We start from the raw sequence: 26,853 nt of genomic DNA, 5'->3' as shown, positions 1-26,853 counted from the left end.
TTAGGGTCGTGGAAAGCGGGATGGGGGTAGGATTTGAGTTGAAGCAGAAGCAGAGGCAAAGTTCTCTAATACTGATACACAAACATTTCTGTGAGCAAGCTGAAGGTCCCGATATGAATTTAAACATAATCCCCTAAATCAGCGATACATGCTGTCAGCAAAGACTAACATTATATGTCTTGTTATGAATCGTTTTTTCATTGGTTTGCCCACAAATTTGCTGGTGCATCACTAATGAGACTAAATGCGGCTCAGTGAGAGCAAGATACCTTCATCACATCTGGGTACTGTCTGAGTTTCTTGCCACAGGGAGCGTAGTAGGACACCTCACCCTGCGGGCGTCCACCCACCGACTTGATTCTTGTTTCTCTCCGCCAACTAGGAGCGAAAAATAAAACAGGTGTTCTTCACACTGCACCGTGTACGAAAGCAGAACAATTTGAAGTGATAGATAAATAAGACATATACTTCACATATTTTCTGACTCTGAACTACTTGTACGTACCCCAACTCCAGAGGTACCATCAACTCCTTTTCATCCATCACCCTCTTCCTTTTCCCTAAACCTGTAGAGAGGTGGTGCGAACCATCAGGGAAAACTCACATATTAAGAGAAGCCAAACTTTTTGTTTTTAACACAATTACCAGCATTGTATGACAAATAGAGCATTTGATCCAAATTTTACTTAGATGGGTATGTAAAAGCTAAATACTGAAACAGAAAGATATTTAGGCAGAGGCAAAGATCAAGCAGTTGAGAACAAAAAGCGCAGGTGAAATACTGCAAATGTGTTGCTTCCTGGCCAGTTACACCTATGTCCTGTTTTCTGTGATCTGTGTAATCTCTCATTGAATGTGGCGGAAATAAACCTTGCTGCAGTGCCAAGTAACTTGTCAGGACTCTTGGGCATGCCCCTACAGGATTTCAGAGCTGCAGTTGAGCCATGACAACAAACTGTCTCCTTCCTGTCTTGCAAATAGGAACAAGCCCTCTTCATACTCACCTGAGTATAAAGGGAGTGTATTTCCTTTTAGGCAGCACACTTGCATTCTTTATGCATTTGATAGTATGTACGGAGCTGTTGTGGGAGCTGTGGAAAGTGTGACTGTACAGGGTTGTGTACCCCATAGGGCCTTACGGTTAGGTTGAAAATAGCAAACAATATTCCAGAGGGAACAACTAGGCAACAGCTTTTCACCCCTTGTTTACATAAAAATCTGGAAATTTTCCTTCTGTGTAAAATCGCACTAAGGATCAGTGGATCTCTCTAGAGTGAGGCTTTTTAAAGCTTTACTTTTTCTTAAAATCCTAGCGTCCCTCTGTGTCACTTTAAAAACACAAGCTGGACCTTCTATCATACAAAAAGCATGTTTCACCAAAATAGGATGGGAGGAGAAGAGAGGAATTTATTAACTTATTTTTGTCTTAAAAGGTGAATGGTGTTTTTTATTTTCTTTAATTTTTTATAAAACGTAAGTGTACTTCTGTATTATTCTACCCCACATAACTTAAATGCATTGCATATTACAGCCTTAATACAACTACATGAGGTAAACTACATGCAATGATTAGCTTGAAGGGTAATTAGCGTTTATTTTCATAAGCACCTATTTTTTAACTTAAAATTCCTGCTTAGACTTTTTAAAAGGGGTTTCTCAGCAGAGGTTATGAACAGTTAGTATCTTACCAACATTAGGTACTCCTCATTACGTCTTTCTTTTAAACAATGCAAGTATACAAAAAGGTTATTTTTGCCTAGAGGCTGAAGGTAGACTGAGCAGGGCCCAAGTAAAAGAGGATTTCAAATCAACAAAAATGTCACTATGTGACATTTTTGATGGTCTTGTGACAATGACTGTTCATATGAAAAGCCTAAGAAAATTAAATAATTATCCCCCCAAAAACATTCCTATTAATTGCTCGAATGGTTTGGAATTACGTTAAGAGAGAGATCCACTTCAGCCTGTAGGAACAAAACAACTGATGGTGTATCTACAGCAGAAAACATACTAACTCATCATAAACTCTCCACAAAAAAATCAGAGCTGTCCCTTCAAGTAAAAATGTTAAGTCTGTTATCCCTTTACATTTTTGCTTGGAATTTCCTGCAGATACTTCTGTGACACTAAATAAACTTGAAGGTCAGCTTTTTGTCTGTCATGGGTTCCTTACATAAATACAAGTCAACTTCCTCAATACAAAACCCAAGTTTCTCACAAAGTACAAACAAGTGCTAAATATTATCGCTGCATTAAAAACATACATGCGGCACCAGAATAAACGTTTTACCTGCAGAGAAAATAGCTGGAACTCATTGTTTAATACCAAGCAACATACTCTCGCAAGTAGACCATCTTTATTATATATGATGCTGCCTCCTTGATCTTGTTTTTAGAGTCATTGTGGAGAGCAAGCGATTGTTTTCAATCACAAATTCATCATGCTGTTAAATATTAACATGAAACTGTATTTTTTCTCTCTGCTTCTTAAACATACACAAACTAGCCTCCACAACAGCATTTTGTGATGTGCTTCATCCTTTTAAAAAAAAATTGTTGTCTGATGTTGACCATCTGTACCTTTAAATAAGTTATTACTATCTCTCTCTAAGAAGGCATTGTAAGTAACAAAATAAAAAACAATTCAAGGCTTTACCTAATGGAGAAGCTAGGCTATAGGAAGAAGAGCCTGCAGAGCTGTGGTAGGCCAAGGCACTGGAGCTGGTGGCAACAGAGGGACTCTTGATGACCTGTAGGTTGAGAGGGGAGCAGCTGGTGGCGGTGTGGTTGGTTGAGGTGTTCAATAGCTCTGGACCTTTGGTAAGCCTGCGAGGAGTCATCTCCTTTTTGGATGATCCAGAGGGCAGCAGCTTTAACTCCTTCACTTTCTTTCCTGAAATGTCGCTGTCAGAGTTGCTGTCAGACTCTGGAAATGGAACATGAGAATCAACAAAAAGGGAATTAGTTAAACATTATAGAGAATGGAATGGGGAGAAAAAATCTAGTGAATTTCAAGTTTGTTCTTAATTTTGATGAATTTGATGAATGGGGGTGGGGAAGACTTTTCCTATATTGGGCCTTCTGATCACCAATCATTGGCAGTCAAATGAAAATTGGTGGATTTTAATTAACTCGTGTAGAGCCGGTTATTAAAAATATTCATTCTTAGTTATGTTTAGGTTATACAGAAAGACAATCCCTACCTGAAAGACTATCATCAGAGTCGTCTTCATCCTCCTCTTCGAGGTCATCGTCCTCATCATCGTCGTCGTCGTCTCCTGAGTCGTCCGATTCCTTGTTGGCTGGAAGACCAGCTGTGGGATTACAAGTTCCAGGGATTCCCACGCCAGGAATTCCAACCCCAGGGATACTAACCCCAGGAATACCAACACCAGATTCTCCTCCTCGAAACAAATCTACCAGAGACTGCACCAGATGATTCTGAGAGAAGCCCTTCCAGGCAGCTAAAGGGTCTGCTTGTCCCGGCGCTGGTGTCTGCCCTTTAACCTTGGGCGTCTTGCTTTTTCTAGATGTATGGCCCGTGGCATGGGGTGAGGTAGTTGGAGGCTGCGATGGAGGACCAGCCTGGGCACTCGCTGGGGTCCTACTTGCCCCTGTGCTCAGATTGACAGGCATCGACCCAGCGTCTGAGTTGGGCTGGGGGGACCTGCCCTGAGAGGCAGCGTCTTTGCGAGGTTTGGTGATGAGGGCCAAAGGTGTGTCCTGAGTGGTGCTTTGGATGACTCCATTTGGGTGATGGGGTTCGGGGAGACCCAGCAGGGCACTTGAAAGGAAGAGGTTGGAGTGATTGTTCTGGGGTGGAGTAGGCGGAACAGGTGGCAATGGCGGCGAAGACAGTGAAGTCCTTTTCGGGGATTTGTTTGGCCCCTGCTGCTGCTTCTTTTGCTCAGCTGGGAATGTCTGCCCTTGGGACATGAGAGTCTGAGGAGAAAAAGGGAGGTAGAGAGCAAGGAAATGCAAGGAGAAAGGGGGTGGGGGAGATGTAGAATGTAAGGAACAAAAAGAGGTTACAGAAAAAAAAAATTAGAAGAGAAACGGGACAAAGTGGAGCCACTCTGGCTGTCAGTTCACATTGCTTTGGATTGTTTGAGCAGGCGACAAAATTACAATGCTGAACACTGGTACGGTTAACTGTGTCTAAGCCTCTTTTTGGGAAACAAAAAGAGCATAAAAGCAATAACCAAAGACATTGTTATCGGCCAAGTTTGCAAAAAAAAGACACTGTGCATCCTACTAAAACTGTAATTACTTGGCTGCGCATTTGAAAAGCTGAACATTCGTTATCATCCATTTGGACGGGGATGTTTGCCTTTTCTGTACCGATGACAAGTTTAGTTCAATCTGTGTTTAAGCAAAAGCAGGTTAGACTTTTATGCTGCACTTTCAACTGGATGTGATATGAAGTGAAACAAATCAATTTCACAGACCATGAAATACAGTAACAGTGCTAAAACCACAGGGGGAATTTAGCTCAGTGTAAACTTATCTTCCTGCTGAAACAAAAAAGGAGAAGCGATTTTCAAAAAATAAGATCTCAATACGTTTATGCAATTCATTATAGTCCTTTCATTTGGGAAAAATGAAGTCTTTGCGGCTAAGGGCCAAAAAAGTCAATCTTAAAAGAATTTCGTCTGAGCTAACTGCAAATAACGATGCAAGAAGTGCAATACAATAGAGATTAAACTAAAACCAATAACCTGTTTATCAACAGGCTATTCAAAAGCAAATGTGAGCAAAGCAAATAAGTCAAAATTGAGTAATCAAAACGAGAAAAACTATAACATTAAATTGATTATAAAGCTTAATGAGCCAATGATGAAAGAAGGTTTTAACATGTTTAGCTTGTAGCACCTTTAAATGCCTGCTAAGATGCTGTGATGAACACTTTACTTACTCAAGTTATATTTCTGAGAGGAAAACAACTGGAATCAACAAGCAGATTATAACTACATAACAAACTGAACAAAACTGAACAAAATAACAATGTGAAGTTCCAGCAAAGCAGGCAGACATTAATGAAAATTCATTAGGCCATTTCAAATACTACATCATCCATGCATTCTGAAAATGTTCTCCCAAAAGCACAGAAATATTCATTCAAAAATTCCAACTTCTTTCATAAATAACCCCGTCATTCAGCCATCCAGTCATTGTGCTGATAACTTTTCCACTTCATGTCTATTTGATTCTAAAAATTCAAATAAGACATGAAACTTTACAGCCAGGCCTCCTCTGATGTACAGTGCTGGCCACATTTATTGGCGTACCCCTAAAGACATGTAAAGTAAATGTATCTTTACATTTACTTTAAAGATACATGTATCTTTAAAGATACATGTATCTTTAAAGACACATGTATCTTTAAAGACACATTTAAACATAAATGTATCTTTTACATTTAAAAGATACATGTAAATGTTTGTCACGTAAGGCATACAGCATGTATGCCTTACTTGACGTACAAGCTGTCATGTATGGCAGCATAGTCTTACATGACTTAATATAAATACAATTTATTTAGTGGGTGAATTTTCATATTAAGAAATAATACTTTTTAACAGAATTACCATTGGCACACTTCAACACCCCTTTCTGTGCTTTATGTAGCTCCCTTTTAGCAATTGTCAATAATAACATTTTTCGAAGTTTGGTGCTGATAGATGATTTTTGACCACAGATTATTTTTGACCACTTTATTTTGCACATCCTTTATAGGGTGTTTCTCCCAGGTTTTCTATGGGATTTAGGGGGCTGAGATGGCGATAAGGTATGTCAATAATTTATGAATTGATTTGGCCACATGTGTTTGATTCTCATTATGGTGAGAGACTAAATGATGACGTATTTTCTATTTAAGGGGAACAATCTATCAGCTTTTTTGTGAAACCCCCTAATATTTCAAAAAGTTTGATGCTGTGCGGTTCTCAGGGATTTTTAGAAAATAAGTTTCCACGTGTTTATCTTTTCTTTCATGCCAAACCCACCTGGAGGGTTGAGGCAAGAAAAATCTTAATCTTAGTCTTTTGCAACCACAGGATAAGATCCCAGTTAAAGTCGCAGACATCCTTAAGTTTGTGATGGTTTAATAAAAAAGGCTTTTACCTGGCATAGCTTAATGTTAGTCAGTTGGCATTGAAATAATATCTAATGGTTATCAATGAGACTTAAAGAAGTCAAGAGGGCACTCTTTTCTAAAGTACTTCAGTGGTGAGATGTGGAGTTATTTTACCTCCACTACTATAGCACTTGCTGTGGAGGGTGCCAAGATAAGTACAGGTCACTGTCCAACCCAGTGGCTAGTGGATAAAATACTTGAACTTCTGAGTCCTAACCTATGTGTACTCCAGGGATACAGAAAATGAAGGATCACTTATTGGTAGTTGTGAGAAACTGATCAACTTAAAACAGCGTAGATTAAAAAAAATAAAAATCTTAGGTAAAATTACTTCAAAGCAACTGTTTGAGGTGTCAATACTTTAGGGTCAGTAATTTTATAAATAAAAAAAACTATATCTTACAATTACACTTATCTGCTTTGGAATAAGTTGGATTTTTCAACTTCGGCTAATTTACACATCTTTAACAGAGAACACACTTTTAAAATGCTGTGAAACTGCAGTCACTCCTGTGAAGACATAAAGATTTACTTTCTTCTTAGGCATGTATGTTCCCTTGTGAATGTCTGTGAGCTGTTTGGGTTTTCTCTTGAAAAATGTAGAGACTGGCTAAAAGGTTTAACAAAGTGCAGGTCATCTGATAGTAATGATGAAGAAGGGAGATAATTATAGCTGCGGGTCTAACTGTATGCTCAGCTTTAGTGAATAATTTCATTACAGTCAATTTGCCGAGGATAACTTTATTCAATAACTTTATTCACTAAAGCTGGATGTGCAGCTGTGATTCTCTAGATTGTTTCTCACAACATACAATGTGGTAACTGCTGTGTCTTTGTGTGAATAAAGGGGGGGGGATGACATTCAACTGCAATCATCAGGCAGGCCTACCTGTTTGAGCCTGAACTCGCTGATCTGTGCCAGTGAAGCCTCCAGCTGTTTTTTCTTGTTGGATTTGGCGGCACTGGACATGGCGTGCCTCGGTGGCTTCAGCGACGACTTCTGCGGGCTCGTTAAAGACGAGGTCAAACCAAAAGGTTTTGGGGAGGTAGATGCCAGGAGGGTGGAGCAGGGTGGAGAGGGGACGGAGAGGGGCTTCGGGGAGGAGCAGAGGGAGAGAGGGAGGTGTTGGGGAGAGGAGGACGGCAGCAGTTTGGGAGGCTTGGGAGAGGCAGTGCTGGACAGTGCTCTTGGGGACGTGGTGAGAGCTATTGGGGAGGAGGTTGGTGATGGCTCCCGACGAGGCTGGGCGAGGAGTGCGAGAGGCTTAGGGTTGGCGGCCAGGCCAGTGGACTGAATCACACTGAAGTGTTGCTGCGGCCCTTCAGTCCGGGTCCTGGAGCTCTGCAGGCCCAGAGGCGAAGTTTGGGACAAGGTGGGCGGGGAGACAGAGCAGGGTAATGGCACAAGAGTTGGGGGGTTGTAGGGCACCTTCTTAGCTTGGTTGTCCTTTTTGACCTGGACCTCCCTAGAAAGTGACCGTTCACTCTTTCCAGTTCCAGTGTTTGGTAATAACACCTGAGGACGACAATCATCAGAAAATTGTTAGATCAAACGGGATGGCAACTTATGATAATATACATTTACAGCGTTGCTTTAACTGAAGACAGTAGACTGCACATTAACATTTAGCCTAGATTGTTCTCATTTCATCTTTACCTTTGCCTTCTTCTTTATCCGTTTCTCAGATTCTGAAAGTTCACTCTGCTTGTCATCTTCTTCATCGTCTTCCTCGTCATCGTCCTCATCCTCGTCTTCCTCTGCGAGGTCTTCCAGATCGCTGCTGAGAGAGCCGTCGCTCGAGCTGTCCGAGGACGTGCCTGATTCACTGTGACTTGCCAAAGAAGCCCCCGCCGGCTTTCTCCGAGATTTCTAAATGTAAAACAGTAAGAATCAGCCTCATCATGTCCTGAGATTTCTCTCTGAAGAGAAGACTTGATGTAAGCACTAACCTTCTCTTTAGGCTTTACAATTGTCTTTTCCACCAACTCTGATGGGTTGTTCTCAGGGCTGCGACGATGAATATTAGACGAATCGGAATTTCTGGTCGGCTTTGTTGGTGCCTGAACGGGAGTCAGACTCGCAGAATAGCTCCCTGATTGTGTGGTGGGAGGACAGACCCCACTGCCATTCACTGCACCGTTCACCCCTGGAAGCGCAAAATCTGCCGCATTACTGATCAGCTTCATCATTTCTGAGAACTTTGGCAACAAGGGGATAATTGAATATCTGGAACTAACTGCAGAATGGAATGAGGCTAATAAAAATATAGATTTATACATGTATCTCATCAAATGTGCTTGGCCGTACAAGGCACAAGCCCAACATGAGTGGTTTACATAATAAAAGATAAATTAAAAGATACTGTGAAATTAAAAGAGCACAAGAAACAGAGATTACGAGAGGGAACACTAGGGAAAGAGCCAGAGAAAGAAGTTAATAGAATGACTAAGTGAGCAGTGGAAGTCATTAAATCTATCTTGAAACAGGGAAAATCTCATCATAGGGCAAAGTGGATTTAGGTTGTGGAGGAAGACGGAGTGTGGAAGAAGAGAGACAGATCAATGAAGGGGTCTTTAGCAAACCGCTGTACCTTTAGGCGGGTCGTGGCTATTCTTGCCAGGAGTCCTGATCTGAACAGGACTAGTGTTGTGATTGGGCTGAATGTGGGGGGCGAAGAAAGGAGGAAAGCCGATGAAAGAGGGGATAAAGGCAGCAGCTCCGCGTCCGTGGGCTTCAGCAGCTCGCCACCACTCTGAGAGGAGCGGAGGGTTAATTAGTGGTGTGATTTTATTTCCAAGAACTATTGCCAGGAATTCAAACCTTTTCTGCTTACCAGTCAGCGCTCCTAACTGTGGGTGGGCAGCCAGAGCAGCTGACATCCCAATTGAGCCCAGGCCTCCGAACTCGGGCCTGCCCGCCCCGGCAGTGTAGAGGGCTCCAAAGGCAGGGTGGTTCACCAGAGGGAAGGCACTTGACAACGTGGAGCCAATGAAGGGCTGATCTCCCGCTCCTCCAAACAGTCGGCCTTAGATAGACGTAAACAAAGGAAGGAAATGTTTTAAAGAACTACTCACACAGCGACAGGTGTGCATAATCTCTCAGTGCTTTGACTACTTACAGTCAACAGACAGAAAATGTAAAACTCCTTTCATTTTGCACAATAAAATCACAAATCAAATGTTCCAATATTCTACTTAACACATTACAAGTACTTTGACAGTTGCCATGAGAATCACATTTCTTGCTGGCACTGGTGTTATTTATAAAAAATATTTTTTATTGAAGCAGAAGCTTCAGTTTACCACTGTGAATACACCATCTTACATCGTTTAAAAAAAATAAACTTGGTTGCTATTTAAATTTTTCCATACTGATCTACGTTGAATAACCTTACAAAATCTACTTGTCCACTTGTTGAATGTTTCAAATTTAATTTTCACAGAGAACTTTGTCATCAAATTGACCCTTTTAATGTCCTGAAGTAGGAATCGACAGGATGAGAAGGCTAGGCCTTCTTGTTTTTTGATAGTGTCACTATTTCTGACATTACTAAAGAAATGACACACAGGATGGCTGTTTTCTATTTATTTAAGAAAACACTGAGTTTTGATGGACTGAAAACTGCACAAATTTTCAACTGCACAACATACACGTTTCAGCTTAATGCTTGCAAGTATATGATAAAGCATTCACCTGTTTCAGTGCAGATCTACTTGCATTGCTGATGTATCTTTTGCTTAAAGTCAGTGTCACTATATGTTGCAAACTGAAAATGCCTGGACAACCTCAAAGGGAAAAAATGAACCATCTATATAAGGTGTAAAAAGCTAACCTCCTTCCATCCTTTTGGCATTCAATTCCAGCTCAGAAGAATACTTCATCAACATCATCATCGTCTAGCGTTTTCCTGAGCACAATCATTTCTGGCAGGGGCGACTGCCACGTATTACCTCCTCCCAGAGTCAGATGCAATTTGGTGTGAGCATATTTCATGCAAATTCAATTTCTATTCCAGAAAAGGAAAGCAAGCCTGTCTGATGCCTCTGCATCAGCCAGGTAATATACAAGTAAAAAAAAAAAAAGAAAGAAAAGAGAAAAGTGATGACTGTAGAAAAGGAAAGTGTTGTGCTCAATGCTGCAGATGAAAATGTCAAACTTCTATACACATGCACATATCACAGAAATGTGGAGCAAGTGACACCGGGAGCACAGCATTTCCTGATCTAATACAGTCAAGCATATAATAACAGGGTCAGTTATAAATGCACTTTACGAAAGAAAAATCTAAAAATGAACATGGGCAGAATCTTGGGGTATTTTTAGGTGTGAACAAACTGTCTGTGGTTATGTGGCCTTGCCAGCATCCTGGTGTGTGACATATGAGAGTGTAGCCCTTTGTGCTGGCTTCAAGGTCCTTCTCTGCCACGAGACAGCAAATTCTGCCTTTTGAATGTCATTAGAATATGCTGAATATGTATATGTGCCCGGCTTGCCAGCGTCAGCTCGTGGATACGAAGATAAACGACTCCAACGCAACCCCCCTATCCCCCACCCTTAAAAAAGGGCCGGCCACGGCATTCACTTACGCCTAGGGTGCCCACCTCCCCCCCCCTCCTCTGCACCCTTCTTTCATTCTAAGCAACACAAAGTGACATCTGCAAATGCCTTTTCAATATTAATGCAGGCTTCCAGAAGGCGAATAATTAAATCTAAAAATCTGAAGTGGGAGAGAGGCATGGGAAAGACATACCTCGGATTACCTACTCACTCTTCCTCACGCTGTGTCTCTCTGTTTCTCACTCTCACTCCCTCGCCCTGTTTTTCATTCCGCTTCAATCCTTCCTCCGCTCTGACAAACTGCACCGCCTGCTTTTTTTCATGTTTGGATGCTGCCGAAGGGGGATTAATTTGTTGTTTGTTGCAGTCAATCAAATTTCCACAGACAGATTTAAGTTAATTGCATCCGTGAGTTGATCCCATAAGGAGAGAGTGCTACAAGCGCTGATCAGCTTTTATTTATTCTCCAAGTGATATCCTCATCAATGACACATGCAAACAAAGTCAGTGCTCTTGTGTGTGTGTGTGTGTGTGTGTGTGTGTGTGTGTGTGTGTGTGTGTGTGTGTGTGTGCGTGCGTGCGTGCGTGTGTGTGTGTTGCGCGCGCGTGTGTGTTCTTCAGATTTTATTTTCTTAAGTGTTGCTGGCGAAACTGCAAAGAACCTTGAACCAATGCCTGTGATACACACTGTAATAACTACAGATGTTTCCTGTTGTAAGTGAAAATGGTTCTCTTTACATAAAACACAGAGTAAAAAGAAAATGAGGATGACTTCACCTTTTTTTAAACAAACAGCCATAAATATAGTGGGTTGCAGAATTATTTATACTCTTTTGAGTTTTCTGTAGTTCCTTTTGTACTGTAGTGAGATCTCTATAGCTTGAAATATCATTCTATTATCTCACTGTTCTTCAAACTTCACAGCTTTTTTTTCTGACATCATGTTTCTTGGTTCTTCATGATGCAATTTCTTCAATAGTGTTCTTTAACGAATCTCTGAGCACTCCACAGAACAGTTATATTGACTATTAACTAATTAGGTGACTTCTGATTGTAACTAGTTATATTGGACAGGGCTGAATTTTAAGTAATGACACAATTATTTATATTTTTATTTGTAAATTAGGAAGTTTGCAATTTTTCTAGCACTTCACAATTTTCGGTATATCTCACAGGGATATCACTAGAGATTATTCATCAAAATGTGAAGCAACGTATACATTATTGTAAGACATATCTGAGGTGGAGTTTACAATTGCTTTCCAAGAAAATATTTTAAGAAAAAGGCCTGGCTTGCTAGATTCTCACAAAGTAGGTAAAAGTTTAGAGCCAACACTCTGCCTCTAAGCCTTTCATCCAAATCTAAAAATCGCTTATCTAGAAAATCTGAGCACACATAGAAGTACAGAGGGATAAGAGGGATGCATAATGCATTAGAGGAAGATGCTCCTAATGGCTTCTTCTTCGTTTTGGGCAACACTGAGGATCCTGACGGCAACACAAGGGGCTTTATTTTGCTCTCTCCCCACTTCCTCTACTTGTAACAGAGAGGGGGGCAGGGGGGAAAACACACTACAATCACAGAGAATGTTGGATATCATATTTCCTACTTAGAGCAATTGTAAGTGTGTGCAGTTGCGTCTATAAAGATATAAAGCGGGACTATAAGAAAAACAGCAGCACATTAGGAGATGAGGAGAGAGAAAAAATATGAGCGCAGAGGAGATATCTGGATAACACCTAGACATACAAACACATTTACGCACACACGCACACCCACAAAAACAAAGACACACACTCCTCTTTGCCTAATGGCTTTGACCATAACACAGAAAGGAAGCTGGAGGCCGGACAGGGCTGACTAGACACTGAGTGGCTAACAAATGTTAAATCATGCAGGCAGAGGCTCTTTCTCTCCCTCTCTCTCTCTCTCTCCATCTCACACGTAGACACACGCACACACACACACACGCATGCATGCGTGCACAGTGGCGTGCTGAGCCTGACTCTGAGGCAGCTGGAGCCAGAGAGCTGAAGGTTGTCAGGAGACATGGCAAAGCATGTGTGTGTTTCTCACACAAAAGAGCCCCCTAATTGTTTGGGATTCATTAATGCAGCAGCTTTTCAATTGCAACCCAAGCTGTCAGGACACACAAAAAAAAATCCTCGGAGCTGGGAGAGAGGTGTATTCACACCGACTGCAAAATAACTGTATAATTAATACTGGGGGAAACTAATTTTTTCATGGTAAAGAAATGAGGATGGATTCTGAATGCTATCAAGACATGAAGGTGACCACATTTAGAGTCCCTCTCACGGATGTGTGATCACTGTTTACATTTCGTGTGCGCCATTTCTCTTCTGTTTTTTGTTTTTTTGTTTTGTTTTTGAAAGACACAGGATTGACACATAAGGGGAGGTGGGGAGAGGGGGACGGTTTCTTACCAGAGGTGTTGAGGGTGGATCCCAGTGCTGATGGGCTTGGGGCCAGGCTGCTCTTAGAGTGGGGCGCAGGCGATGACGAAGAGGAAGAAGAAGAGGAGGAAGAGGAGGCCGCAGGGGAGGAGGTGCGAGCAGCAGACAGGGTGGGCGCAGGGGAGGCCAGCCGCTCTCCAGACTCCATATCTGTCAAACACAATCCAATCAGCAGGGTTACAATAGCAAAGCACATCTACAGAAACACACACACACCCTCACACACAAACGTATACCGTCACACCTACACACACGCACGCACATGCGCACACACAAACACACCATGACACTTTTCCTTTCACATCTCACTTCCCCTGAACAATATTTCTATTTAGCCATGCTCACTGGCTCCCAGCCTCTATTGATTGAATATGGGGTACGATGGAGGGATGACATGTTTAAGGACTGTGATAACGGACAGCAGAGCAAAGCAGGGCTTTTACATTTTGATGCAAAAGTAAAATAAAGCATGAAGAAGGTGCTTCCTTGACAGGACAGTTTGCCTGCTGAAGTGGGATGTTTCGGAGCGACACAGGTCAGAGGAAAAACTCGAGCTCAAATAGGCAAATAACACATTTGTCACTTTTCTTTGTCATTCCCTCCCGTCTCTCTGATACGCGGGGGCACAAAAGCAGAACTCATGCACACCTGTGCGTCTCATCTCCACCACCGGTGTTGCACTAAAAGTAAAACCCCTCATAACACCTGTGTGATGGGGGCAAAAAAAAAAGACATGCATCTTCCAACCCAAAAGATCTCTTTGAGGCCTTAAAAGACTGCATTGTTCGAACTCCTTTCAGCTGGAGCTACAACCAAATGGACATGCATTTTAGTGGATGTGTGCATTAACCAACCCAGTAGCTTTCCATTAACAGTCTCAAAGAGTCACTATGCCAGCTATTACCAACCAACCAACAACATAAGCCCTCACAAGATGCATTTTGGTCATTCAGCAGCCAAATATTTGACTCATATTTGTCAGCTTTAATCCCCTTTTGCTTACGACCGAGAGGACAATGTGTAAGTGCCCACACAGCCGCTGACTTGTGGAGCCAAATAAATACAAAACGGCTAAATAGAAATTACGCACAAACACACAATCGCGCGTTTGTACACACACTGATTTCAACCCCCCCGTTGCACACACAAAATCACCTCCCCTGTCTATCACATCAACCTGACTCTTTCTCTCTTCTCTTTTTCCATATCCCTCTGCCTGACACTAATCCAGGGCTGAAAATCCCCTTCAAAAGCACAGTTTGCAGATTGTGTTTTACAGGCAGGCTTTGTTATTGTGTCATTACACATAAACAGTCTCTGCCTCCATCTCTCCTTCCTTCCCTCTCTCCTACCACCCCTCCACCCTCCCTCCATCGCCCCTCTGCAGTGGGAGCAGAGCCACTGATTAAATCTCTGAGACAAAAGCTGCTATCCTCTGAATATCAAGTATCAGCCTTTCGCCAGGAGCAACACTGACAAGAGAGAGGGAGAGAGGGAGCGAGGAGGCGCGGATGACAAGAAAACCTGCTGCAGTCCGCGGGGAGGAGGCTGGTGTGCCATCGGACTCGGGCGGCCATGACTTGCCACTGCTGCAGTGGAAAAGATGGTGGCGGTGTAATTATGAGCAAGGTCAAAGGTCCTCAGAATGGACTCTTGTGAAAGGTGACAGCATGTGGATAAAAAGAAGAAAGAAAAAAGAGCCAGATTACCAACCTTTACTGTGAGTAAGTAAGTGTTCCATATTAGTTACAGGGATACATTTCTGGCTGAGTGAAGATGAGGAGTTTTAGTCTTATTTCACTGAGAAACATTTCCTCCCGGCCACACTATATTGCACGACTGGCTGTCACACTCTATGCTCTTTTGCTCTTGCCGTCACCCTTTAAATGTCAGGTTAGGGTGAAAAAGAAAAACAAGGGGAAAAAAGAAAAAAAAAACAAGATCCTTCTGAAATATCAATTTTTTTTTTTTTTTCCCGTTTCTGCGGATGCTCCAGATGACGAATCTAAGTATCATTGAGAGCGTGATAAAAATAAAAGAGGAGCTGTGGCCCTTCGTAATTATCATAATGCACACGAAAACAAAAGGCTCGCGTCTCCGAGGACGAGCAAGCTTATGTGGTGTCAGCTGGTAAGTGAAGCGGATCATTCCCCACCTTTTCAGGGAGAAGGACACACACACACACAAAAAAAGACCAAAAAATTGAGAAAGAAAGAGAATAGGCAAGACAATGCACTCTGATTTTGTTGTGGAAGGAAGGGCAAAAGTAAAGAAAAAGAGCAGAGAAGATAAAGCGCAGGCTGTAAACCATTCCTGTCGTTCCTCAATATCTGCACTTAATGCCTCGCCTTGTCAAAACGTGATGATGTGAGCAGAATTGATTTCCCCCCCTAACAAACAACAAAAAAGCAATCCCTCCTTTGCAGAGGTGTAAAGCAGAGCTACCCTCCCCCTCATCTTCTCTCATCTCTTACCATCTCTCAAAGGGCCTCTTTCTGGGATGAGAGATGGAGAGGGAAAGGACAGCGGGGGGAAAAAAAAACGACTACGAGGCAAGTCCATCTTCCTCTGACAACTACAAACTGATCACTTAGAGCAATTAAATCTAATAACAATAATAAGATTGAGCTCGGCAATGTACCACCAAACGCACAGCCACAACAATGATTGTAAGAATAATAGAGCGCCAAGGTATTTAAGGATCCAATCCTGACTTAATTATAAGAAATTAAAATGGATTTAGCATCGGAATTAGCTTGATTTTATAGGTAATTAACGGCACACAACAGTGGCAGAATAAGGCGCGCGGTATAATCTCCGTGAACGGCTAAATCAATCTGACTTGAACACCGACCAATCAACGCGGCGCGCTGCAGCCAGAAACAGCAGGTCCTTGCAGATGCAAGGAGAGGCAGAATTTATGCTAATGGCTGAACTATGATTTATAAGATGTGTTCCGGCACTGGATTCCCAGTCACGTCCACAAATACAACACAGCAGCCCAGCTGTCAATGTGTGCACCTAATAGTGGCTGGATGCAGCGGCCCCTTCAGGAGATAGTGTTGCTATAAACAGCTCTGCGCTTTTATGATTGCATGTGGCCTTCATATAGGAGCCTTCACTTGTCAGTCGCATCTAAAAAGGAGGGCACAACAGCATAAAGAGAGAGAGAGTACGTGTGCATTTAGTGCTGGTGGAGATGCTTCAGATCAGGCATGTAACGTTGCTTGATTACACAAAACAATACGTGTGCTTGTGAAAGGGTCTGTCTGCATGTGTGTCACAGCCCCAAACTATAAAACCTCCTGTGTGTCTCAATCTTGCCCCTTTTCTCCTTACCCATCAACACACACGTGCACACGCGCAGACTCACACACACACGTACACACAGTAACAGATGGCTGATACTAACTGAGATAATCCGCCAACAGAGTCATCAGCATGGATCAGTGGTAATCAGAGTGTGGACACAATGTCTCTTCTCCAGCCGTAATGGAAGGAACGCCTGGCGCAAGAGAAGGGAAATGCATTATTCCCCATGATGCCCTGACCTCATTCAAAGACGCACGGTGGCTCCCAGCTCTCTCTCTTTTTCTTGTTTCCCCCCCCCCCCCCTTCCTCACCACAGACGACAAAGACTATATGATCGCTGCTTCGGTAACATTCACCGTCTCCTTTGGATCACTTACTTCCTGCCTTTTATTGTGATCCCCGACTGTGTCGAGCTCAGACCCCACTTCAAGTGTGTCCTGCACTGAACAGCGAACAGGGAAAAACAGCAAGTCAACATTCCAAGTGTTTCACGTTGAGGGTTACTGGCAAAAAAAAAAAAAAAAAAAAAAAGCAGTGGACTGAGTAATCAGCAGCTGCATTTAAGAGTCACAGTGATGTTTGTTCATCTTTTTCCGGTGCTTCCATTTCCAAAAACACAGGAACGATAAAACTGTTGCCGAGAAGAGACAGTAATTCATCAGAGTGATATCAAGACGGTCTTTTTCTTATCAGGTGACATCAATAATTTTTATGGATCATTCCCTCTCAGAAGGCATAACCACACACGTGCACAGAATTACTGTCTGCAGTACAAGTGCTGCTAAAATGATTCCCACATCATTCTGAATCAGCATCATCTTTGCTTTTCTTTTCTTTCTTTTTTTTCCATTTATAGCTGTAGTCTGTAGCTGGGACATGCTGTAGTTAAATCTGTTGTTTTATCCATGCTCTTCAGGCACATCTTTATCATATGGATGTGTATGTTAGTCAGAATTGAATTCCTAATATTTCAGCTCATCTTGCTTGCATTAAAGAGCTTTTTTCTCAAGCCAACCTTCACATAGAGGCACCATAAGCCAAGAAATGACATAACCACCTGTCGTTGTAGCAATAAGTAACAGACTTTGTCCAGTGTCAAATGTCAACTCAGAAAACATATGAAAGTTAAGAGCCAATGAGATGAGATGGGGACTTAAAATTTTATCATGGTGTTTTGTGGTATTTATTGCAATGGCGGTTAAAAGTGATCCTCAAATCCATCAATCTTTTGGCTCTAGTTCTATTTTGCACATACAGTCATAGCCTTACTAAAACAAACACTTCTCTAAAATTAAAGCTTACTCATGATCAAAAAGGTTACTTCACTGTAACACGAACAACTAGGGAGACTCTACAGCTCAGTGCAAAACAGCTGCATCTAAGGGGAGTTAGAATTCGTCTGTATCCAACTATTAGCTAGATAGTTAGATATCTATGTAACAGTTAGATATTATACTCAGTTTAACAGCCGAGTACCCTTAGTGCTGTCACACAAACAATTTACAAGTGCAGAAGGCTTTTTGGATGATCATAGAACTTAATATTTCAGCCAGGTCTTAGACTAAAACTGCAGCACTCAAGAGAGTCAAACTCAACTTTTATGACACACCTAGAAGATTCTAAGTTACTTTCATTCAACAAAAATAGTTTCCGACAGAACATGACGATAGTGTAAAAGGACTTTTATTTTTGTAAAACAATGCTTTCTCCGTTTTTATTTTCACTGCAACATAAGTGGCCTGTCGAAACCTATTTATACCTCAGTTAAAAGCATTCAAACCCTCATAATTGCTGACCAGCTTTTTGCGTGTTTCTACTGGTACTTTGATGATTTAACTTTTGTGATGTGCTCTAAGTCTTTGACGTTGCAGGGGCCCATTGCTGTCACCGTGGTCTATCTCCCTCCATAAATTTACATTCAAGTAAAGACTCTGGGTGGCCCGCTTCAAAACTCAAAGATTACTTAAACCTAAATCGTTCAGAGCTTAACTGTAGATGGAACTTATCCTAACAAACATCACTGTAATAAAACACAATTTGTTTGCATTATACTCCTGGTTACATTTGGTAATATTATGACAGATAAACACAAACTATAAGATCTTATGGAACAAAATCTGTTTTTAGCAGTTAATTGTGGTCCAGGTGTTCTAGAATATATTTCTATCTTTCTGTATAAAAAAAATAAATAAAAATGTAAACAGGATTTCTAAGAGTGCTTGTGAAGTCAGCGAATCGTGCCAATGGATGAAAGGGGTACAAAGAGGCAGCAAGCCCCGGTGGCCCATCTAGGTGACAACAACTAGAGTGACTCAGACTCCTCCCACGGCATCGCTCCTGCCCAGTGACAGATGGCAGAGCAAGACATGTAGGGGATGGGCACCATTTCTCACCCTGCCTCAGCTAGCCTTGGCAGTTGTGCTGGCCCAGGGTCTTATTACAGCCACACCACTGCCGGCTTTTCCGTTTCCATGTTACACTGGAGCTTACCAGGGTACAGCTCCTGCTTACTGCTTGCCATGGTGAAAAGGTAATGATAAGGTTGAGTGTGGCGTTAGCAATAAAAGACTTTCCATGCTCAGTTTTCCCGTCACATGTGCAACTATATAGCCATAAGAGGCTTTAGATGGGAATGCAAAAAGGAGAAGGCGTGCCACATACATTCTGTATATTTTTGAACTGACAAGAAATCATCCCTTGCCAAATGGCTTTATTTGCCTCTTCAAGCATACTGTAGATGCCAGAGGCTGGAATCAGAAGCCCTACTCACCATCCGTCTCCGCTGGGTTCCCAGTGACAATAATGTGATTTTGGGACATGGTGATGACTCGGTGGAGGGGAATAGGATAGGCTTGTCACTTGTGTTTGATGTCAAGCCTATGTGTGACAGAATAGTGTTACTCAGCTCAACCAGACACAGCACTACTCCCATTTCCTGGCCATAAATAGAAGAGAAAGAGGTGGTTGTAAGACTTGTGTGTGTTTGTGTGTGCATGTGTTTAGGAAAAAAAATCTCTGTGTGTGTGTGTGTGTGTGTGTGTGTGTGTGTGTGTGTGTGTGTGTGTGTGTGTGTGTGTGTGTGTGTGCGTGCGTGCGTGCGTGTGTGTGTGTGTGCGCAAGTGCACCTATGCACACCATTCTAAGTATCATAAAGTAAGCTAAATAATAAAATTCTCATCTCTTCCGCTCGTTCGCATCTGCATCCAGCCAAAGCTAATTATTCTCCCCATGGTAACGTAGCAGGGTCTTCGCATCAAAAAACCAGAAGTGTGCATCAGGCAATCATCCCTGATGAATCTGCCCTTCTCCCTCTGCTAGCCACTCACACTTGTCTGTCTGTCTCACCACTCATTACATTTTTTTTTTCTTCAGACTGAACCAAATCTGTTTGTCATTGGCCACACTGTGTCTATAAGAATCTATAATGACTCTCGAGCAGTTTGGAAACACACACACACACACACACACACACACACACGTTTCAGAGAATATTGTGCCCGTGCACTAGAGATGTTCAACAAAGACATGCAGAGTGAGTTATCATTTCTAGACTTTAAACTTTACATTTTACAGAGCTTCACTTTCTGTAATTCATTGTCAATCTGATTCTCCATGACAACTAAGGGTGCAACCTTGTCTTAAAAGACTGTACTTAGATTCCACATCTAAATACAACATACTTTCACCTCAAAATGTAACCTTACATGACATGACGGAATAAACTACCATGTTTGGAACTACGCTTGCCACTATTTGGTAGACGGATTGATGCATCGGTAGAAATTCATTCCATTTCAAGGTAAACAGATGAGTGCGTAAGCATGAGAGGTGGAAGCATGTTTTTTAAAAAAGAAAAAAGATCAGTAGCGGCAGGTATTGAGTTGTTGTATGCCAATTAGTGCTAGAAATACTGTTCTTTGTAGGGACAATCGGGAAACTATTTAATTAGATAGAAACAAATGTTAATATCCATTTAGCTCCACAGTTCTGTGTCTAATTTGTCATTAAAACAAAAAACAAAAAAAAAACACAAAAGGGAAGACAAAGAACATATCTTCACTAAACATCAGGCATGGGCTGCCCAGCTTTCCAAGTGATCAGAATAAGCACCAACACTGTCACATATAATTACATAAAATTGATGTAATAAACCCTGGTGCTTTGTTGTGCGTTAAAATTTGTGAGGAAATCTTACTCATTTTGCAACTTTAAATAAAAGCAAGACATACATGAAAGGATACGAAACTGAATAACTGTAATTACCATCTGTTATTGAAGAATATAGAGGGGGAGGGGGGAGAAAATAAAGAGCACAAAAAGCAAAAGAATGGGCGTACTCCAGATATTTATAATGCAAATGACATGCATGTCAAAGAGCAAAACATACTGGCAGTGAGAGAACAGCGGAACCTTGCAGGAGGAATTTGTGGAGCCCTTTCTGTCTATGTGCTATTTCTCAGCAAATTCACTTGTAAGAGAGTAAACGTGGCAAGACTTTGATAAGAAGAAGCAAAGCAAAAAAAATAAATTCTGAGTACTACTAGTTAAAAAGCTGATGTGATATTGCTTCTAGGCTTTAGAGCCTAGAGGCAATAGAAGTGATGTGAGAGAGGAACAAAACAGGGAGATGCTAATACTTTTGCTGCTTAACACATTCAGAGTGTACACTTCTTATGCAGTTAGCAAAATATATGGCATCACCAATCTGTATATGTAGATAGAAAAGACAGCATGTGCATCTAGTTTACAAGAGAAAGATTTCTAAAATTGAGAACATTTTGAAGAAATTTGATGTCACTTAAACATCAAGGTATTGAGTTGTTGTTGTTTTTTCGTAAAAGTACACTGAATTTCTTTTAATTCTTTTAATTAAATGTATGCCAAACAAAAAAAAACTGCTGTGTCATGCTTGGTACTGAAGAATTATCTGTCTGCACCAATTACCATTTCAAGATACGAAGAAACGTCTCCTATCATGCTTGTAAAACTGACTGGGCCTCGTTTTACAAGCATGATAGAAGAGGTGGTTTTAGTCACCAGTGATTGTGGAATTTTAATGTCTTGTGATCAAAATTTAAACATTTTCTTTGTTTTGCCTTGACCTGTTATCGGCATGCCAATACTATTTTTTCTTTTTGTTTGTGTTTTTAAAATGAACTGGAGAGAAACTTTTCTGTCTTTTAAAACATATCCCACTTTGTTACAAAAAACTTCCAAACCAAATTAGACTTGCTTAGGGACACAGGCTATGCTGCATTAATAAGGATGTCACTTGCAGATGGATGTTTGTTTTTTGTCAAAATCTGAATTTAAACAAAGTTTACAAAACTAATTTGTGCACTCTATACTCCCTCGAATAACAATGTTGATCAAAATCAGAAATGGGAAACTTAAATGTAAAAATGTAAGCAAACAAAAGTGTCTCGAATATACTTAAATTATACTTAAATTTAAGAATAATACAACAAAAGTTATGAAGTCATCCCTGGGCTACCTTGATGATACCTTCAAACTGCATTCTTTGAGATGTGTCCCTTGTCCTCTACACTTGAATTAAATAGCTTCACTGCCTCACTAGCATGCAGTCAAGCTCTAAGGGCTCTGCTAATGAGCTAATATTGGAGCCAGGTGTGCCGAAGCAGAGAAACGTCTAAAAGTTGCAGGACTCTGGTCCTTGAGGAATGCAGCTTCAGACCACCGCAAAAAAACTGCGGATGGCACAAATTTCACCTAATTAACTAAACAATTTTACTAAAAAGAAATTAGATTGAATATTAAAATACTTACACATAATTTATTTCGAGGAAGTAATTAATTCCAGGTTAAGTTGTCACTGCAGTGTCAGACAATGTCTGGTTTCTTGATTGCAACTGGCTAAGAACAATCTGAAAAAGTAACTAAAAGTGGGTTCAATAAATTAATTTCGCAAATAAACCTAACATTGAGCTTTTGCATAAAACTAGTAGTATTTTGTACATTTAATCTTCGTCATTTGTAAGATCCTTTGGAGAAGCTGAACATATCGTTGAAGCCCTACTAATGAGGGCGATACCAGAGGAAATCAGGTCTTTGCCGTAGTTCACAAATACGTTAGGACCTTATCAGCACTAACAGAAGCAGATTGCTATCCAGGTCTTCTCCTTCTGTCATTCAGCTGTCATTAGATTATCTTAAAACGAGTAAATGGACTGAGCCTATGTAGTGCTTTTCTAGTCATACTGACCACTCAAAGCACTTTTACATAGAAGTCCCATTCACCCAGCCACACTGACAGGACTCATAAATTCATACAGCGATCAGCAGGCAATTTGGGATGAAGTGCCTTGCAGCAATTGAGACGAGGTGAGGAAAATCAAACTCACAACTTCCAGAATGGCAGAAAACTCCTCCTCCTGCGGGGCCACAGCTATCTGAATTGCAAGTCTGAAAGAAAGTGGCTTCAGACAGAAAAATTTTTTTTAGACATCAATGGTTTTACCAAAGATATATTTGTCACTGTCTTTTTGTAAAAACGATCTTTTTTTTTTTTGGTCTAAGAAACTTGGATAATAGTTCAGTATTCTGATTAAAAGGCTCACTTTGACACAGATTTCTTTTACAGACAGAAAGACAGAAGTAAAGGAGTGGCCACTCTGCTGACCACAGGTGACCTCGGGTGACTAAGACTTCACACCAGCTGAATAATTCATAAATCACCAGAACAAACTGTTACATTGCAAGAGTAATAAAATGACAACCCTGTCGCAGAGATATCAATAAGCAACGATTAATTTAAAAGAAATTATTCCAATATCCATTTTCACAATTTTCATAACACAACATATAATCAGCTGCTGAAATATAGCACTGTCTGTAATTTATGGGGAGCCGCATTTGTTCTCCAGAGCATTATTAAACACGCACTAAATGCTAAATTTTGATGGCTGAGTGGGGAAAGAGGTGGGGGTCTCCACCCTCGCTACACAGTTAGCAGCTCAGTTAGCTATTACCATTATTAAATGAAAAGGCTCCTCGCGCCTCTCGCTTTTTCTTCCACACCTCTGTCACCTTGACACCTTTTCCCTACCCAGTTTTTCTTCTTTCCCTCTTTTCCGCTGCCAATTATCTCATGCGTTTTGCTGAAATCCACGCTAATAACATCTGCAAATTTTATTAAAATAAAATAAATAAAAAAACTCTCGCTTCCTCTTCCACACAGACAAATGCTCAATGAAGTTAAACATGCGTGTAACGCGAGAGACAGTGGTGGGAAAATTTGCTCACATTTGTTTTTCCAAGTACAGAGATCAGACGAAGCTCTTAAAAGATACAGAGTAGTTTCAGAGAGAGAGAGGAAAAATAATCTGGGAGCATAAACTTTGATGAGAGTAAATCTAGCTGCATTAAACCCAACATGTCTGTCAACCGTGTTCCTCTGCTCACACGGGTGCGTCCCCTAATGTTAAACATGTGAAAATGACCGACTGGGAGAGAATGGCGTTGTATTGACAGAGATGGAGGCAAAGCAGCAGGCAGTCAGCCACTCTGTTCTGCTTCACTGCAACATGGGAGGGAGGCCAGCGTGGACACACATGCATGCGCACGCGCGCACGCACACATGCACAGATGTGAAAACACACACATGGGCGTGTACACTGAACACACTCTTGCAGATAAACACACAGTCACAGTTTCTCGCTACACACACACCCAGAGAAAGAGAGAAAGAGAGAGAGAGAGACACACACACACAGTGCAGCAGGTGAGGTGCCAGCACATCACAGCGCTGCCATTTTTCAGTGTCTTGCTCAGGGAGAAGCGCTCTGACATTTTATGAAGCACTCTGCAGAAATCAGCAGCTTGTAATGGCGGCTGGACTGTCACTCCTTTCCACTCCCTCTATCTCTTTTCCTCACGCTACTTTTAAGATATTATCTCCATTCATTAGCATAATCTAATCAATTTTACAACACTGGCTTTTAATTAGAAATCCCAATCTTGCCTTCTTATTCCGTTTAGACCTTTTTTTTATTTGAGAGAAAATTATATAAAACTGAGGCGAGAAGTGAAAACAGCGGCGAAAAAAACGTTGAAAAGTGCCTCATGTCAGAACCAACAGACAGAAAAGTTTTAAACTGATTATTAAACGGACACAAATGATAATGCACTAGATTAAATAGTTGCTTTTAACATTTTTTTCGACAAGTAATACACACCAATATTATAGAACAAATTAGTCCATTATAAAGCTGCATTTAGAGAAGGACACCTGAAGGCAGTCGTTTACTCACATTTTTATTTGACCCTCGGAATCATGGCTGCTGATATTACAGTACGTGCTCAGCAGAAAGGTCGAATGATTAGAAATCCAGCTGGCAAATATGTCGTCGGCATAAACAGGGAATCTATAGCTTTGATTAACTCTTCGGTATATTATTGTTGTGCCCGACAAGCTCTCTGTTGAGCAATGATTAACAGCTAGTGGCTCCACAAACCGCTGCTAGCACATTAACGCAATGTTTACATTAGGCAGACCTGTGTGGAAGCCATTACTGCTGCACCTAAGTTAACACTTGCCTTTCATAAGCTGAGAGCATGTGGCCCAAGAGTTCACAACACTGACAAACCTTGGCAACAGTGGCTTAAACTTTCCCTCTGAAGCTTCACTTAGGGCCAGTGCATTTTTAAAGTAACTCAGAATAGTATGCCCACAGGAAAAAAAATGTGACTCGACTTGAAATATGTGGGAAGTGTCAGGGCCAAATCTCTCAGTGTAGGCTACGCTATAAACCTTAAACTAAGCCGATTTTATTAATGTGACATTAGCATTTGTAATGAGTAAAAGGGGAGAAAAAAAACCCTCGGGATATTTTGTACTTATGTAAAAAAAATGGGGAAAAAAAACACACACACGTACGCACATGCCCACACACACATAGGCACGGACAAACATGCAAACATAAACACAGAAACCAAACTGCAGCATCGCTACATTTAGTGAAACTACAGAGAGAAAAAGTACAGAGAGAAAAAGTTGTATGTGTATAAGTCCAAATAAGCTTGTGGAAAGTGAATGTTATTGTTCTACATTCATATGCAGCAAATCACTCCAGTCAAATAAAGTCTGGTGTTCATCTCACTCTAAACTCCAGCAGAAAATAAATACATAAATTGCTATCAATTTTAAAGAAGAAAAAAAAACTAATCACCATGCTGGACAGTTTTCTTCCTGTTTTCTCTTCAACAAGCTTACAGTGCACATGAGGCCGACTTAATCTGTTTATCTTACAAAGGTCATGGCAAGCTTTTACATGTTAGGCTATTGAGTGAACTGTAAGGTTTGAATGAAGTCAATACTGAGATGTACATTACTCATTATAAAGGTAACTTTGACAAATCAATCAATGATAAATTGTTTGTGTGAATATAAAAACAGTATCATTTGTGTCCTCGCATAGCATTCAGATAAAGACTGTTTTTGTAACAGAGATATAAAACGTAATCTATATTCACAGCTATAGTCATTGCGCCATGATTGATGTCAAGGCAGTATTGTAATAGGAATGTAGACAAGGCATTTGAGAAATGATTTGGGGCTGATATGCTGTAGAATGTTTAACTAAAGGACAGCATTTGTAGGTATTGTAATTTATATTTTCTTCAGAAGACCCAAAGGGATAAATACAATTTTACGTTTAAAGTGTTTCAATCTGAAACATGGCATGTAGATGGAAAAATTATGCCAGTAATAATACATATGTGTTTGAGTTGTGCTAGTTTTGCTAACATATTTACAACCTGTTTATGTACGTCAGAGGCCTTACACAGCAATCACATCCAGCAAAATGTAAATGATAAAACCAGGTATAATCCTGAGTTGACCTACATACATTAAAACAAAAGTACAAAAACAGAACTCAAAATATATATATTTTTTTAACAATTTCACAATAAAACATCTGACCTGATTTTAAAGGACAGTGAGCCATGGGAGTGTGTTTAAATGGTTTCTTAATCAAACCCTTTGGGACTTTTACTGACTGCAGTGACGTGGAAGCCTTGTGATGATGTTTGCTCCAATCAAATCATGCAAGTGTTGTATAAACACAGCATAAAAGTAGCTTTGTCTGAATTTGTAAGGCAACAATGTGAAACAAACTTGCAGAAAGATTCCAAAACAAGACTAAGCATCAGCACTCTAAATATGCCTAAAATTGCATCAACAAAATCATGTGCTTTGTGATGGATACTTTAAATTCACATGCCAGTGAAGGCAACATGCTGCTGTTATGCAGCTTCCCAAAATACTAACTGTTGGAATGAGTAAATGAATGAATGAATGAATCAGCGAAAGAACCAATGAATGAATGAATGACAATGTAAGTTTTAAAAC

The 26,853-nt window shown here is 40.9% G+C and overlaps 1 protein-coding gene across 10 annotated transcripts in view; it reads right to left on the bottom strand.

Annotated features, from left to right (window-relative positions):
* baz2ba (bromodomain adjacent to zinc finger domain, 2Ba) overlaps positions 1–26,853 on the bottom strand; it is a 73,318-nt gene that overhangs the window by 19,247 nt on the left and 27,218 nt on the right. For all 10 annotated transcript variants that reach the window (XM_008404439.2, XM_008404443.2, XM_008404440.2 and 7 more), the window contains exons 3-12: positions 13,140–13,319; positions 8,971–9,162; positions 8,728–8,889; positions 8,087–8,283; positions 7,794–8,006; positions 7,026–7,652; positions 3,204–3,942; positions 2,657–2,926; positions 506–566; positions 270–378 (exon numbers count right to left, since the gene is read on the bottom strand). In XM_008404439.2, the coding sequence (XP_008402661.1) occupies positions 270–378; positions 506–566; positions 2,657–2,926; positions 3,204–3,942; positions 7,026–7,652; positions 7,794–8,006; positions 8,087–8,283; positions 8,728–8,889; positions 8,971–9,162; positions 13,140–13,317 (2,748 nt within the window). In that variant the 5' untranslated portion in view covers positions 13,318–13,319. The remainder of the gene's footprint in view (positions 1–269; positions 379–505; positions 567–2,656; positions 2,927–3,203; positions 3,943–7,025; positions 7,653–7,793; positions 8,007–8,086; positions 8,284–8,727; positions 8,890–8,970; positions 9,163–13,139; positions 13,320–26,853) is intronic.

This window comes from Poecilia reticulata, linkage group LG3 (genome assembly GCF_000633615.1).
Source record: "Poecilia reticulata strain Guanapo linkage group LG3, Guppy_female_1.0+MT, whole genome shotgun sequence".
Lineage (NCBI taxonomy): Eukaryota > Metazoa > Chordata > Actinopteri > Cyprinodontiformes > Poeciliidae > Poecilia > Poecilia reticulata.
Note: the sequence above shows the minus strand (reverse complement) of the source record. Positions and strands in the feature narration are given on the sequence as shown.